Source organism: Megalobrama amblycephala, linkage group LG7 (genome assembly GCF_018812025.1).
Source record: "Megalobrama amblycephala isolate DHTTF-2021 linkage group LG7, ASM1881202v1, whole genome shotgun sequence".
Taxonomy (NCBI): Eukaryota; Metazoa; Chordata; class Actinopteri; order Cypriniformes; family Xenocyprididae; genus Megalobrama; species Megalobrama amblycephala.
Window position 1 is genome coordinate 8,320,924 of NC_063050.1, and position 15,236 is coordinate 8,336,159.

At 37.8% G+C, this 15,236-nt stretch overlaps 3 protein-coding genes across 3 annotated transcripts in view; all 3 read right to left on the minus strand.

Moving 5' to 3' along the window:
- LOC125271224 (B-cell receptor CD22-like) overlaps nt 1-15,236 on the minus strand; it is a 1,156,500-nt gene that overhangs the window by 361,442 nt on the left and 779,822 nt on the right. The window lies entirely within an intron of this gene.
- LOC125271198 (hemicentin-1-like) overlaps nt 1-15,236 on the minus strand; it is a 987,774-nt gene that overhangs the window by 341,745 nt on the left and 630,793 nt on the right. The window lies entirely within an intron of this gene.
- Nucleotides 3,825-15,236, minus strand: part of LOC125271217 — a 33,378-nt gene continuing 21,966 nt past the window's right edge. The window contains exons 2-9 of the mRNA XM_048195237.1: nt 11,233-11,421; nt 10,722-11,048; nt 9,079-9,399; nt 8,656-8,982; nt 7,355-7,543; nt 4,629-4,724; nt 4,379-4,422; nt 3,825-4,283 (exon numbers count right to left, since the gene is read on the minus strand). Of these exons, the coding sequence (XP_048051194.1) occupies nt 3,972-4,283; nt 4,379-4,422; nt 4,629-4,724; nt 7,355-7,543; nt 8,656-8,982; nt 9,079-9,399; nt 10,722-11,048; nt 11,233-11,272 (1,656 nt within the window). The 5' untranslated portion in view covers nt 11,273-11,421 and the 3' untranslated portion in view covers nt 3,825-3,971. The remainder of the gene's footprint in view (nt 4,284-4,378; nt 4,423-4,628; nt 4,725-7,354; nt 7,544-8,655; nt 8,983-9,078; nt 9,400-10,721; nt 11,049-11,232; nt 11,422-15,236) is intronic.

Below are 15,236 nucleotides of genomic sequence, written 5' to 3' on the forward strand. Positions count from 1 at the left end.
AGATAAATAAAAAAAAAAAGAGTTTTGAATCTTTGAATATTACAATAATGACAAAACATAAATACTCAGACTTTAAATGACTATTGATTAAATGTGAATATTTAAATCAGTGAAAATAAAAATAGATAAAATAAAGTATTTATATTTCAGACTCAGATCTCTTTTGCAGAAAGAATAACATTTCTTTTCTTTCATGCTGATCATTATGATCTTAAACTGCATTTCTGGATGTTTATCACTTAAAATAATAATGTATTTATGTATCATTTAACACCATGTCAGTATCAAAGGCTATATTCATAGCAAACTCAACAGTATATATATATATATATATAAAGCAGGACATTCCAATAAAACATGTTTCATTGTCAAGGAACACTTACAAAAACCTCATAGAGGCAGATTATCATTAAATAATAATCTCTCTCACTGTACGATTTAGAGAAATAATCAAGATATGGTAGCAAAAATATTTATTTTTCAGTGAATTAAAATATGATTCTACAATAAATGTATAAGCAGTTGTTACATCAGAAACATGAACCAACAGAACAGGAATGAACTAATAAAATATCATCAGCAAATGTACTGAATCAAAAAGTTAATACATAAAGCAATGCTAAATTTCTTGTGCTGAAAGAGTGATGTTATTAAAAATGATCTTTCATATTCTTTCTTTTACTATTATCTTTTATATACAAATCTAAAGCAGGTCAAAGAGTCAATGTTTAGAGAGAAGAGAAAAACAGTCATTTTAACTGATCAGTTCTGTGTTTCCCAAAAGACCCTGTCCCTTCATGTGCACTTTTTGCACAAAGCCGTAGGGTGTCCTATTTGTCATTTAAGTTTAAAGAAGTGTGCTTGTGAGCGCCCCCTTTGCCCCCTCGATGCGCACTTCAGCTGAGCCCACAAGACTATGAGCTACGCAGAGGACTTTACCCTTTGCTGGAGTCGTTTCCTGCAGTGGAAGAAATGAGTCATTAATGTAGATGACTAAGAGGGCAAGACTGATAGCTTGATGACAATGAATACAAGTTGGACAGGCTAAATTAAATGATCCAGTCAACATTAGTAATTACTATGGTGACCATTTTAACTAGTGTGACTGTGAACATGATAATGGGTGGGCCTCAGTCAGCTCCCTAGTTCAGTAGTCAGGGCACTGATCAGGGAGTCAGCCATTTTAAGGGCTGCCGCGATCACAGAATGCTTCCAGTGCACTGAAATATTTGCTCGCTAAAAAAAAGAAGACTCAGATGAATATAAATCTAATACAAAGTTTAATAAATTTCCAACAGGCAAGATAATACACAAAACAGGCAGAGTAACACACCTTCACATAATCACGAGTAACTCTGAACAGAAAATGAAGGCAAAGGCACAAATTAAGTAGTAAATACAAACGAGACTAATTAATCAAACACAGCTGAAACCATATGAACTAATGACAGTTACTATAGAAACAAATGAGAAGCGGGAAATTAAACAAAGAAAAACAGGAACTAATGAAATAGATTCGAAAAGTCTGTGCATAACAAAACCAACTAATCATAATTGTGACAACTATATTACTGTATATTCCCCACAATGTTGATAGGCTACTTTGTGTCTGTGGCAGCATTCGGAAAATTGAAGAAATACAAAAAATACTTTAAATGCATGTATAATGGCATGTCCATATTATGCTTCCACAAGGTGGGAATTCACTTAAAAAGGCTAGCATCTATTCTGTGTAGCTGCTGTAGTTTGATGCTACGGTTGCTGTATTTTCTTTCACTTCAGCCCACTTCAATATTTGATTCATCATGCCATAGCTAGAAAAACAATGAGAAACGGCTAGCGCACTTTGCTAACACACATGCATGTACATGGAGTTCCAGTTTAACATTAGTAACATTGCAAAATATGAGCAAAGTTACCTTGCTGAAGTCAAATCCTAGAGAAAGTGTGGAATCTCCTCTGTTTCTGCTGCTGAAAATGTCCTGCTCAAAATTTCTTCATTGTGATTCACAGTAAAAAATATATTTACTGTTGAATTTACCCGTCTTTGAAATTTAACCATGATGCTTTGCAGATTTAGAGCAACATGCTGTATAAGGGTTCTACAGTAAGGAATTGTTCATTTTACAGTAATAATGCTGTGAAAACTACAGAAATTTGTTACAGTGTGCTGCGCTTCATTACAGCACTCTTCATGTTGTTAGGATGACAAAAAGGTTTAAAACTTACATTTTTAGTCTGATTTTAATGAGGAAAAATAAACTATGCAAGGATGTTGTTATTGTACATATCTGATATAGCATTGTATTTGCAGCAATTTCATTCACTTTTTTCGTTCATCAATTTCACATCTTTGTTTCTTTATGCTTTATTTTTTTAAAAAAGTCCCCCCCAATGTTCAAGACATGGTTACGGCTTTGAATCTTTAACCCATGATGCACTTACAATACCTTGCTCTTGAACAATTGTCAAAACTTTCCCTGATTTTAGAACTCTCTTATATAAAGGAGTTATTTAAAATTATACCACATCATTTAAATTCATTAAGAACAATTGTCTATCTAGTACCAGTCGTCCTCCTCTTCTCAAAAGATCACAAGCACCATCAGCCCAACTGACATCTGTCCCATTCAAAAGTCTCTGGGCAGCTTGTAGTCTAAAAACAGCAATCCTACATCCTATATCCTATATCACCTTGCCCCCCTTCATGAAGAGGCAAGTAAAGTACCACAAATCTCAACCAATGCTGACCTGTCCAAAAGAAGTCAACAAGACATCTCTGAATGTCCTTAATGACAGCAGCAGGGGATCCAATACAGTCCTTTTGGAGTTAAAGCAACAAGATTATTGACTATTAAGACCCTTCCCTTACAGGACAGCTGAGGAATTAGCCATTTCCATTTAGATAACCGGAGACACACTTTTTCCCAGTTCTTTTTCTTGTATGTCTCAGAACCAAAAAACACTCCTAAAAACGTAAAACCGTCTCTTCGCCACATGACATTATTAGATAGATGCAGGACATTATATCTCTCTGAACCACACCATAAGATCTCACTTTTTGTCCAATTTATATTCACTGATGATGCTCTTCCATAACATTTCAGATTTTCTAAAGCCACTTTAATATCATTACTGTTCATGATTATTACAGTTACATAATCAGCATAGGCAGATAATTACACATCATTTGAAATATTTGACCCTTCAATATGTATACCAGTCAACTGTTCTCTTAATTTCCACAGTAGGGGTTCAACTGCAAGACTATAAAGTTGCCCTGAAAGAGGGCACCCTTGTCTTATTCCCCTCTGTACTTTTTTTTTTTTTTTTTTGTGATCAACTTTTTATTTGGTTTAAAATGTATAATTTAGTTTGTTATATGCCAAATGGTACCCCTCTGTACTTTAATAGGAACACTTAAACCTCCAGCAGCTACTTTGACCATACATTCAACTTCATTGTACAATAAATTAACCCATGAAAACCATCTCCAAAACCAAAACCTATAACTTGAACAAATAAGCATGGTCAAACTCTGTCACACTTCGACACACTGATTCATTTATGATCCGAATGTTCCTGAAGTAGTGTTTTGAAATCGGCCATCACTAAATAAGTCGTTATTTTGTTTGTTTTTTTTGGCGCACCAAAAATATTCTCGTCACTTTATAATATTAATATTGAACCACTGTACTCACATGAACTGATTTAAATATGTTTTTAGTACATTAATGGATCTTGAGAGAGGAAATGTCATTGCTCCCTATGGAGGCCTCACTGAGCCATCGTATTTCAACTAAAATATCTTAATTTGTGTTCTCAAGATGAACAAAGGTCTTACGGGTGTGGAACGACATGAGGGTGAGTAATAAATGACAGAATTTTCATTTTTGGGTGAACTAAACCTTTAACGCCAAAGACAAGATGATAAAAACATTCAGCTCATTTATATTCTCTACTGTGGCTCTTCAAGCAGTGAGATGATTGACAGTAGCGTATTCACTGTAATCCTGATCATTCCTGAAACTGACACTGTCAGGACAGTCTGATTCCTTGTGGAAATTCACCACTGCGTAATTCAGATCCTCAGCAGATGTGATGCCGCACTGAGAGTCTCCAGAGGCTTTCTGAACTGTAGCGTAAACACAGTTAGAGGAAACAGAGGGGTTTGTGGGTAATTGGGCAGTGGCATAAACAATGTCAGAAGAATCAGAGGGGCTTGTGGGTAATTGTTTGTGAGTGTCTTTAATCTCGTCATAATCACAACCAGTGTTAGAAACCTGAGAAGAGACAGAGAAATGATTTACAGCTCTGAAGATCTTCAGGATGGAAGGCATTAGACATTAATATCATTTTATACAGTAACTGGACTCACCACTTCATGTTTTCTTGGTCCAGTCTGAGATGATGAATCACCGCCTGGTAAAAACAAGCATCTTAAATTAATGACATTATATCACATTTCAACACTGAAGTCTTGTGTAAATGTTTTCACGCATCATCAAATTTCTGTCTTTTGCTCATGTCTCATTATAGCCTATAGGTGGCGACAAAGTGGGAAACCAGATCAAGAAATCTCAGTATAAAAAGTTTCTGCATATAAAGAGGTTAAGAAGGAGTTTTACCTTGAGACTGATGCTTCTTACAGAGAAACAGTAATAAGAGTCCAGCGATGATCAGAACCAGAAGAACCAGAACCAGAGGGAGGATCAGAGAAGAGCCTGAAAGCAAGAGAAATAATCTTAGAATATGATCACTTTCAGCTAAATATCAGATCAGATCAGATCAGATCATGGGCATAGCTTTATGTTTGGAATAGGATTGACCAGACCAGGATACTGGATTTCAAGGATGCCAGGTCTATGTAAAAAAAATGAGACCAATGGCCCCTGCCCCTTTAATCACGAAAGTGAAAGTGCCCTTTGCGGTCACATTGCGGATTTATGTCAACATTTGAAGAAAGCCACTAAACGCCACCTTCATCAAAATGAGATAATGATATTGAGTGAATGCTCTCCGCAAATAGTATGTTCATCAAATACTTTCCCTTCAAATCCACTAAATCCCAGTGTCAGCCCATTCAGAAATACTGGTTCATTGGCAGAAACCTGCTAAATGCCACTTTGCTTTGTCAGCAAAAGCCTCTAAGTCCACAGAAGAACCAATCAGAAGATGCAAATCCAATCATATGATTTCAAGATGAATGAGGGTGAACGTATGAGCTGGCTTTCAATTGGCTAGCAAGTTTTTTTTAATCATGTTTTGTCCATCGTTACAGTGGCAATCACAGGATGTGATGCAAGTGACTTCCACGTCAGTTTCTGTCAGTTTTACGGCAGCAAAAGTTGTGTTTACTTGCTACTTGTGAAATCCTGTGATTGCCACTGTAACAATGGAAAAACATTATAAAAACTTGCAATTGAAAGCCAGCTCATACACCGTCATAGCACACGTACATCTCAGAGACATCTATTTGATGTGCGTGTTTCCCCCAAACACACAAAGCAAAACTGGTGTGTGTGGCATACATGAGCCGTGAACACTGTGACATGATGAATATTAGAATGTTTAGACCAGGTGTTTACTGTGAAATATTATGTGTGTGGATATCTACTCAAATGTAGATGTTTATAAAGTGTTAAACAATAATGTTTCATAGAGTAAATGGTCTCTGTAAGCGCTATGAGTAAGAGTCACTTACAATGTGCATTTGAAAAGCAAAACATGCCAAACATTACAAGTTTTAACTCCAAACTAACTTCATAAAGTCAGTCTAGTGTTTGAAATAAATTCCATTTGGGATCTAAAGTGGCTTCATATCACAGAATGAGACAGACAGTATATTATTATGAAGTTTTCCATAAATAATTAATGTTATATGATGATGAAAACTATATCAACTGATCATCTTTGTTTATGGCTTATTTGCAACAGATTATGTGTTCTGGTAAACACTGTTACAAAAAACACGAACTGACATAAAAGCCAAGAGAACTGCCCAACTAAAGGAGACACTGACCTCCATAATGGTGACCTGATATTTCTGATAAACATCAACATCTAAACCTGTTAATTCTCAAAAAGAACTGCAGATGAATGACAGAAATAAAGTCAGTCTGGTTTGTAATAAGAGAGATTTAATGTCTTTCAGTTGATTTCATCTACAATTGTGCCTGATGTCAGTTGTAGTTCTTGTGTTTCTCTTCAATAATTGAACAATCATCACTCAATTAATCACTTAAGTATCTAATTAACTCTAATACTGCTTTAACACCCTGCTGGTGGTTCCCATATGAACACAGAGGGGTATTAATTTAAAGGATTAGTCCACTTTTAAATAAACTTTTCCTGATAATTTACTTTTCTTCAGTCGAAAAGAAATTAAAGTTTTTGATGAAAATATTCCAGGATTATTCTCCTTATAGTGGACTTCAATGGCACCAAACAGTTGAAGGTCCTCTCTTCTTCTTCTTCTTCTGTTTCTTCTTCTTCTTCTTCTCTATTTGAATTCCAGCAGTTTAGACACTGCTAGTGTATTACTGCCCTCCACAGGTCAAAGTTTGAACTAATTGTTAGATACTATTGAACTAGCATATTGCATATAAAAATTAGTTCAAACTTTGACCTGAGGAGGGCAGTAACACACTTAGCAGTGTCTACACTGCTGGAATTTAAATAGAGGAGGAGAAGAAGAAGAGAGCTAGTTCAAGATGAGCATTTATGGTTAAAACTTTTTAGAAAATGAGCAATGGTTTCACTAGATAAGACCATTATTTCTCATCTGGGATCGTTTTGAACAATTTGAAGCTGCACTGAAACTGTAATTTTGACCTTCAACTGTTTGGTGCCCATTGAAGTCTACTATAAGGAGAAAAATTCTGGAATATTTTCATCAAAAACTTTAATTTCTTTTCGAATGGAGAAAGAAAGACATGGACATCTTGGATGACATGGGGGTGAGTAAATTATCAGGAAAAGTTTATTTAAAAGCGGACTAATCCTTTAAGACTGTGAATTTACTGTGTTGTTTAAGTTGCAAAGGCATGTCCACACCTCCTGCATTTTGTTTGGTCTCACCACAAGGTGTCACTGTGGCCTCAAACCACTAAAATGCAGATTCAACTCAATAAGCAAATGAGAATGATTGGGTTATTACTGCTATTTCTTTTTTACATATTAACTATTGAAATATATTGAATGTAATATTATTGATTTATTTTACAGTTGCAAATAATCATGTATTTTTTATGTTTAATAATATTGTAATATATATTATTTCAGCAGCTACATGGGGTCAGGCCTCCTCACAGCTACACCAATTAATCATGTTTGTATTTCAGCACAAGATCACCTGCTGATGTGTTTAGAGACGCCAGTGATGTAGAAGATCTGGAAACACCTGTGAACGGTGAAGGTCTCACTGATGAGAAAGAGGAAGCTGATGAAGATGTTGTTGTTGTTGTTGTTGTTGCTGTTGTTGATGATAGTGATGATGATGGTGATGATGATGATGGTGGTGGTGGTGGTGGTGATGATGTTTCTGAGAGTTTTGTATATAAAATGAAACAATGAATTTCTAAAGGATGTTTTTTCACACACAGAACTTGTCATCTCTTTTCTCATGATACAGACACTTGTTACTGACGTCATTCACACACTCACTACCCAGAATTCATGTTTGCTGATGCACAGACACTTAGGGAAAAAAAAGAAAGAAAAAAATAATCGCAAGCTGTCTGTTCCCAGAACTTAAGCCTGTGGTTTCTCACTGAATAATACAGTACAGAAGTGCTACTGGGTGGACGCCCTTAACTGCAGTTAACTATAGTACAAGTGTGGTAAAAGGACTTACAGCAGTATAAACCTGCACTTCTACTGTATCCAGATGACCACACCTGAACTACAGTTAAAACTGCTGTAATAATGTGTCCAAATTACCACACTAATGCTGCAACACCAAACACTGTAGTGATACAAGATTAACATACAGAGAACTAAACACTAAACGCTTTCAGCCCTTTGCGGATGCTGACAGAGACACTGTCAGTTTCATGAACTGAAATAAATATGTACATGAATATGAAATTAACAAATAGCTATAATTGTATAACAGTATTAGAGTGGTTACATTTATAGAATGAAATGAAGAATAAATCGGTCAAACACAAACACTGACCATTGCTTCACTATGTGAGCAGTGCAGTTTCTCATTGTGAAAGTGAAAGTTACATGTGGCCAAGTACAGTGTCCCATACTCGAAATTTGTGCTCTGCATTTCACCAAGTGCACACACACAGCAGTGAGTATTGAACACACACCCGGAGCAGATTGGTGGTTTGGTGAACTTAAACCCTCCACCTTCGGGTTACAAATCCTACTCTCTAACCATTAGGCCACAACTGCACCAACAGCATCATTGTTCTACACAAAGCTGCACTTTGACCTGCATAGACTGTAATCATGTGAACTGCAGTTTGTTTTTACACTTACTCTTTTACTTGCAGTTTGTGGTTTTGCTTGATTAAACAGAAAGAACGTCTAAATTAAAAATAACCATGTGGTTAAACCTGCTTGAATAGAATCAGCTTCTAACCTCAGTGAATATAAGCAAGATAATAAGATGAACAACATGTTATAGAAAATCACCTGTACCTGTAACATGGATCAGGACTCGTGTGATGAAGCTCTTGTGTTCTTGATCAGACTGAACTCCACACCAGTATTCTGAATGTTGTTCAGTCACATGACTGATTCTTCCCATCAGGAGCTGCTCTTCTCTGTCATCATACAGCTGGATCTTTCCCTCAGGACTCCATCTTCTGCTCTCCTTCACAGACGTCTCTTCAGCACAGAGATCAGCTCCAGATCTCCAGCAGAGAAACTTCACATCACTAATGTGGGATTGTGGGTATTTGCAGCTGATGTTCACAGATCCTCCTGCAGCAGCTGATAGACTGATGCTCTTCACACAACAAGCATCTGTTTCAGATCCAAATCAAGTGCAGCAATGTTACAATGACCAGATATATTCATGGATTCTGTCAAATAATGCAGAAATGAATGAAAGCGTCTCACTGTCTCTGATGTCCAGATTAAACTCAGAGAAGAAACTGTATTCTTCAGAAACTTTGATTGTAATCTTATATTCTCCAGAGTCGTTCTCATTCAGATCTCTGATAAACACACGTAAGAGACCTGCAGATCTGTCATCATGAACGGAGAATCGTCCATCCTGTTCCCATCCTGCTGCTCTGTTAGTGATTATTTCAGCAAAACATTTATATGTTGCAGTGTTACAGATGTGTATCAAAGTATTCGCTTCTTGCATCTCATATTTGTAGTTTATAATGACGTTTCCTCCTGAATATCCTCTCACACTCTTGATTTGTTGTTGATCTGTTGAACACAAACTCAGATCATTTGTCATTTTGTTCTCAATTTAAACACATATCTGCTCACTTTGTGTTTGAAAACTTTGTAGTTTGAAACTTTGTGCCTTTGTAGTTTGAAAACTACAAAGCCACAAGAACCAGCCATACAAGATGGTCAAATTTGGAAAGATTATTTTGAGAACCTCTGACCTGTTAAATAATCCCAACCAATTAAAAGTCCTTGAGAAACTGAACGCTCTTGAGTCATGCATCAAAAACAACCAAAATCCACTATCCAATAATCCATCAAGAACTTAGTGGAAAACTGAAGTCCCTCAAATATAATAAATCCTGTGGCCCTGACAAAATAAAAAACGAGATGCTTAAAAACAGCTCTCCTGAACCGAATGCATTGCTCAAAGTCTTTAACTTGACTCTGAGTTCAGATGTTTTTCCAGAGGTCTGGAGTACAGGGTTCATCTCTCCCATCTTCAAAAGTGTCATTTTGTTCTCAATGTAAACACATATCTGCTCAATTTGTTGCAACATTTATGAATGTGTGACAGACTGGAAATATGATGGTGAAAGACAAAATTATTAAGTAATAATATAGGAACCCCAAAATGCATATTTTTTCTTCTTTTCTTTCTTAAATTAAAATACTTTTGAGAATCTTTAAAACTGTTCAAATGTTACTTAGATGTAAGTGTCTTCTATAAGATGCCTGTAGGTGGCGCATTACGTTGGAGTGATGAGGAAGTTATGTTCAGGCAAAAGGTCAAAGCAGGTCAAAGCATTTAAATAAACACCAGAATGCTGCAGACTGTGTTGATCTCATCATTTTCTACAGGTATGTGTGTGATTTTTATTGACCAATATCTAAATATTCATTAATGTTTTCAAATTTAATGTTTTCAAATTATTATTTTATTAGCAATTCAATCGTTGCAATTTCCAAGAGTAAACAGAGTTCAAAGATAATAATACTCTTAAAAATGTGATGCGTAATTAGGAGATGTGAAACAATCATGTATATTTTTGATAGATTTTCCATGTTGAGCTGAATTATGTTATATTGAGTTTTGCATTTTGTCCATGTGGAAACACTGAAACATGATATGGTGGGTTCCTTTGAGATTAACACTGATAAGGGTCTAAAAAACATACCTTGAGCACATTTGAGACTATTAATTGCTATTATTTAGTATTCTATTTAATTTATGAGTGTAAATCATTATTGATGGAGTCTGTTATGAGTTTCAGGTGTGAACGGCAGTAATTACAGTCAGTGTTGAGTATCGTGATGTTGTGGAGATCATCATGGGTTTGAGGCTCTCAGTTACTCACCTCTTATAACCTTCAGATTCAGTTCAGTGTATGAATCTTTAATGAGAGGTCTATCAACCACACAATAGTACGTCCCAGAATCCTGTTCACTCAGATTTCTGATTTCTACTTTCAGGACTGCTGATCTTGTGTCGTCATGCAGAGAGAATCTTCCAGAATAAACCCATTTATCTTTAATATCAGTCTTGATGATGTCAGAGCATGTTGATGGCCACTCATCACTTTTACAAAAATACTTTGTATTTGCTGTATATCCTTCATCATAATTGCATGTGATCGTGACTCCTCCTCCTGAATATCCCGTCACACTGATGGAGCTCACGACTCCTACAACAAACCAGGATCTTAATACAACACTAACATATACTGGAGGGAGAGTTATTTTAAAGAGATTCATTGACTTAATAATTGGTCATTTCACCATATTAATTACAAATACAGAATTTTTGTCATCATTTGATCACAGCTGTAGTTCTTCTGTGATGATTGTTTATGTGATTCAGATTCTTACCAGGAATCATCAGCAGAGTGAAAGTCAAGATGATCTTCATTCTTCTCTCTCATTAAATGATCTTCTCTGTTGTCAGTAGATTCAGTTCTTCTGAAGCTCTCGATGTGTGTTCAGATGAGTTTTGAGTGTTTCTTTCCTGGTTACATGTTTAACATGAAGTGCTGAATGTGACGGAGACGCCCACTTCCTCTGAGAGAGAGAGAGAGAGAGAGAGAGAGAGAGAGAGAGAGAGAGAGAAAGAAAGAGGGAAGTGAAACTAGTTCTTCACTCATGGTCAATGAACACAGATACAGAACAGACATGTGCAGATAAAAAGTGTTATTTTACAGAAATTTTCACAGAATGATTCAATTTCAAAGGCTTAGTTTTATGTTTTTCCAGAATCGTAATATTTAATGTTTTTAACTGATTTAAGATTTAAATATAGTGTTTTTTTCAGAGTATCACATTCATTTCAAAGATAGTGATAGTGAAACAAGCAGCGGTTCCCATAGTAACTGTATAAACAGAGCAGATTGATTAATTTAGCATTCATAAAATGAGGTGCTGCTCACCTTTAGCTTTGTGCTGATCCATTGATTATTGATTTATTGTATTTTGTATTGATTATTTTATTGTAATTTCGTTTTTACCAAATGTGATGATCTTTAATAGTTTTCCCCAGGTAATATATAGCATGCCTTTGACTAAATTAATTTATTGTCTACTGTAGTAGTAAAAAAAAAAAAAAAACCTTAAAACTTGAGAGTATAAATGGATTATTTGGTCAGTCTGAGCTCTACATAATAACAGTGACTCAACCAATGGAGTGATTATGGGGCGGGGCTATCAGTTTGTCTGACCAATGAAATGATACGACACTAGTGACCCATAAAATAAACACTTCACCTTTAAATCAGAAAATGAAAGTTTTACCTCAGATTTAAGAAAACAATATAAGAGTTGTTAAGAGTTAGATCACTTTATTTTATATAAATAAAGCAAGGAAATTAACTTGCTGGCAATGCAGGCCTCACTAAGCCATCGTATTTTATCAAAAATATCTAAATTTGTGTTCTGAAGATGACTTACAGGTCTGGAACGACATGAGGGTGAGTAATTAATGACAGAATTTATTTTTTTGGGGTGAACTAACCCTTTAAGGCTGAAAGTGATTCACAACCCCATCATGAATCGATATCACACAGCTCTTCACCTCCAGACACAGAGAACGGCCATGGGACGGCACAACCAAGGCTGAGTATGAGAATGCAGAATAGATGTGGGAAGAGCCAGGGGTGAAAACGTTTTAAATTTGAAGATCAAGGTCAATTGTACTTAATTTGTCTTCTGGGAAACATGCAAGTATCTTTTTCAACAAAATAGGAAAATTTTGGACATCTTCATCATGACTCGTAATGCCTCGTGTTTCCTTCTGGAGCATCAGTGAGGCAAGTATCGCATCTCTCAACCATCCGTTCTATCTGTTTACACATTCCTGGCCAGAATAACACATCTCGTGCTCTTTGCTTTGACTTCTCTATGCCCATGTGACCGACGTGAATGCGTGTGAGCATATCTTCTCTGAGTGAGGTGGGTATGACTATTTTCTCACCTTTGAGAATGATTCCGTTTGTCAATGACAGTTCGTCTCGGAAATTCCAGAAGTCACTGATGTCTGTGGGGCACTTTCTCCTTTCTCCAGGCCATCCATCCAGAATCGCCTGTCTAAGCTGGACAAGCTGGCTGTCTGACTCAGTCTCAGCACGGATCTGTTGCAGTTTTGCATCACTGACAGGTAAGCTTTCGTAAACCATGTGAACCTGCATGTCCATTCCTTCGCTGAGATTGTCGTGCTCTGTCTCGATGAACTTTCTAGAGAGGGTGTCTGCCACAGGAATCTCCTTTCCTGGCCGGTGCGTGATGGTGATGTCGTATTTTTGAAGTTGTAGGATCATTCTTTGAAGTCGCGGCGGAGCTGCGGCTAGTGGCTTTTTCATCACTGATTCAAGAGGCTTGTGATCAGACTCCACTATGACTTTTCGGCCATACACGTACTGATGAAAGCGCTTGCAGCCAAATAAGACCGCGTAGAGTTCCTTCTCGATTTGAGCGTAGCTAACCTCACATTCGGTCAGTGACCTTGATGCATAGCTGAGCGGCTTCCCATCCTGCAGCAGGACTGCACCGAGGCCATATTTCGATGCGTCCACTTGAAGGTGCAGTTCTTTCTGTGGGTCATAATACGCAAGTACTGGTCCCGGTTCCTTAGTTATGAGATCTTTCATTTTTTGGAATGCAGCGTCATGTTGGGAATCCCATATGAACTCGCTGGACTGTTTGAGGAGCTGCCGAAGTGGTGCGTTAATGTCCGATAAGCATGGTGCAAACTTGGACAGGTAATTTACCATTCCCAGGACAGTTTCGAGCTCCGCTTTGGTCTTTGGTGGCTCCATGTGCTTGATCGCCGAGACCTTTTCAGGGTCTGGCTATGACTCCTTCAGCAGATAAACAGTGACCGAAATAGCGAACTTCAGTAGCACTCACAATGCTTTTCTCAGGGTTGAGTTTCACGCCTTTTTCACGAGACCTTTGCAACATTGCGTGTAAGTTGTCGTCATGTTCCTTTTTGGTCCGTCCATAAACCAGAATGTCATCAACGATTGCAACGACACCATTTAGACCTTCGTATGTCTCGTCGATTTTGCGCTGAAATTCATCCGTGAGCTGAAATGATGCCAAATGGAAGACGACGAAATCTGTATCGTCCAAATACAGTGTTGAATGTCGTCAGCCGGGAAGATTCCTCTGTTAGTTTTATTGCCCAGTACCCTGAACGGGCATCTAAAACACTGAAGTATTTTGCACCTGTTAGCTTGGGTGTGATGTCTTCTATCGTTGGCAAGGGGTAGTGTGGACGCTTGATAGCTTTATTGAGATCGCGAGGATCCAAGCATACTCTGAGTTTGCCGGTTCTCGGTTTTTCCACGACCACAAGTGCATTTACCCAGTCGGTGGGCTCTGTTACCTTGACTATGACTCCTTGTTTTTCCATATTTTGCAGCTCTTCTTTCAGTCTGCCACGAAGAGCCAGGGGTATTCTTCTCGGTGGGTAAACAACTGGAGTTGCATCGGGTTTTAGATGGATTGTGCACTCCCCTGGAAATAATCCAATGCCATCGAATACATCAGCATATTCCTCCATGACGGACTTGTCTTCTTTAAGTGCATTCACTGAGAGCACTAGCTTGATTAAGTCCAGGTCCAGACATGCTTTTAGACCTAACACAGGCGGTGCTTGCGTGTTGACTATGTAAAAGTTCATCAGTGTTTCCTTGTCTTTATATCTGCACGGCAACGTACATGTCCCTTTTACTGTGAGCATTTGACCACCATATCCAGTGAGGCTATGCTTAGTCGGTGTGAGCTTGCACTGAGCTTGTAGCCTATTAAATGTGTGCAATGGAATGACATTTACCTGTGCTCCAGTGTCCAATTTGAAACTAACTTCACTTTTTTCTTTTCCCAACAGTATGTCTGCAAATGCTTGTTCCGTGTCACATGACTTTTGCAAGACTGTATCCACGAAAAACTCTGCATGTGGGTCTTCCTCATCATAAGAAGCCTCATTGCTCACTGCATGAACATTCCTTTTGTAAGCAGAGCGACACACTTTAGCGAAGTGGTTGCGTTTTCCACATTTGCCACATTGTTTACCTCTTGCAGGACATTTATCAGAAGGACCGTGGGCCTGGTTGCCACAGTAACCGCAAGTTCTGCCGCGCTCCGTGACGTCATTTCTGCTCCGACGCAAGGCTTTCACCCCAGCTTTTACTGTTCGCTGCTGTGACTCTTTCTGTGTGCTGACTGCATTCACTGCTTGATCGCGGTGGCTGTACGCGCTGTTTGCAAATGTTTTGAGCTGGGCTTGTGCAACTTCGTGTGATCTGGCTATATCCATGGCCTTGTCTAGCGTTAACTCGGAGCCGACGCTCAGCAGCTTCTCCCGTACTCGCGGAGAGTGA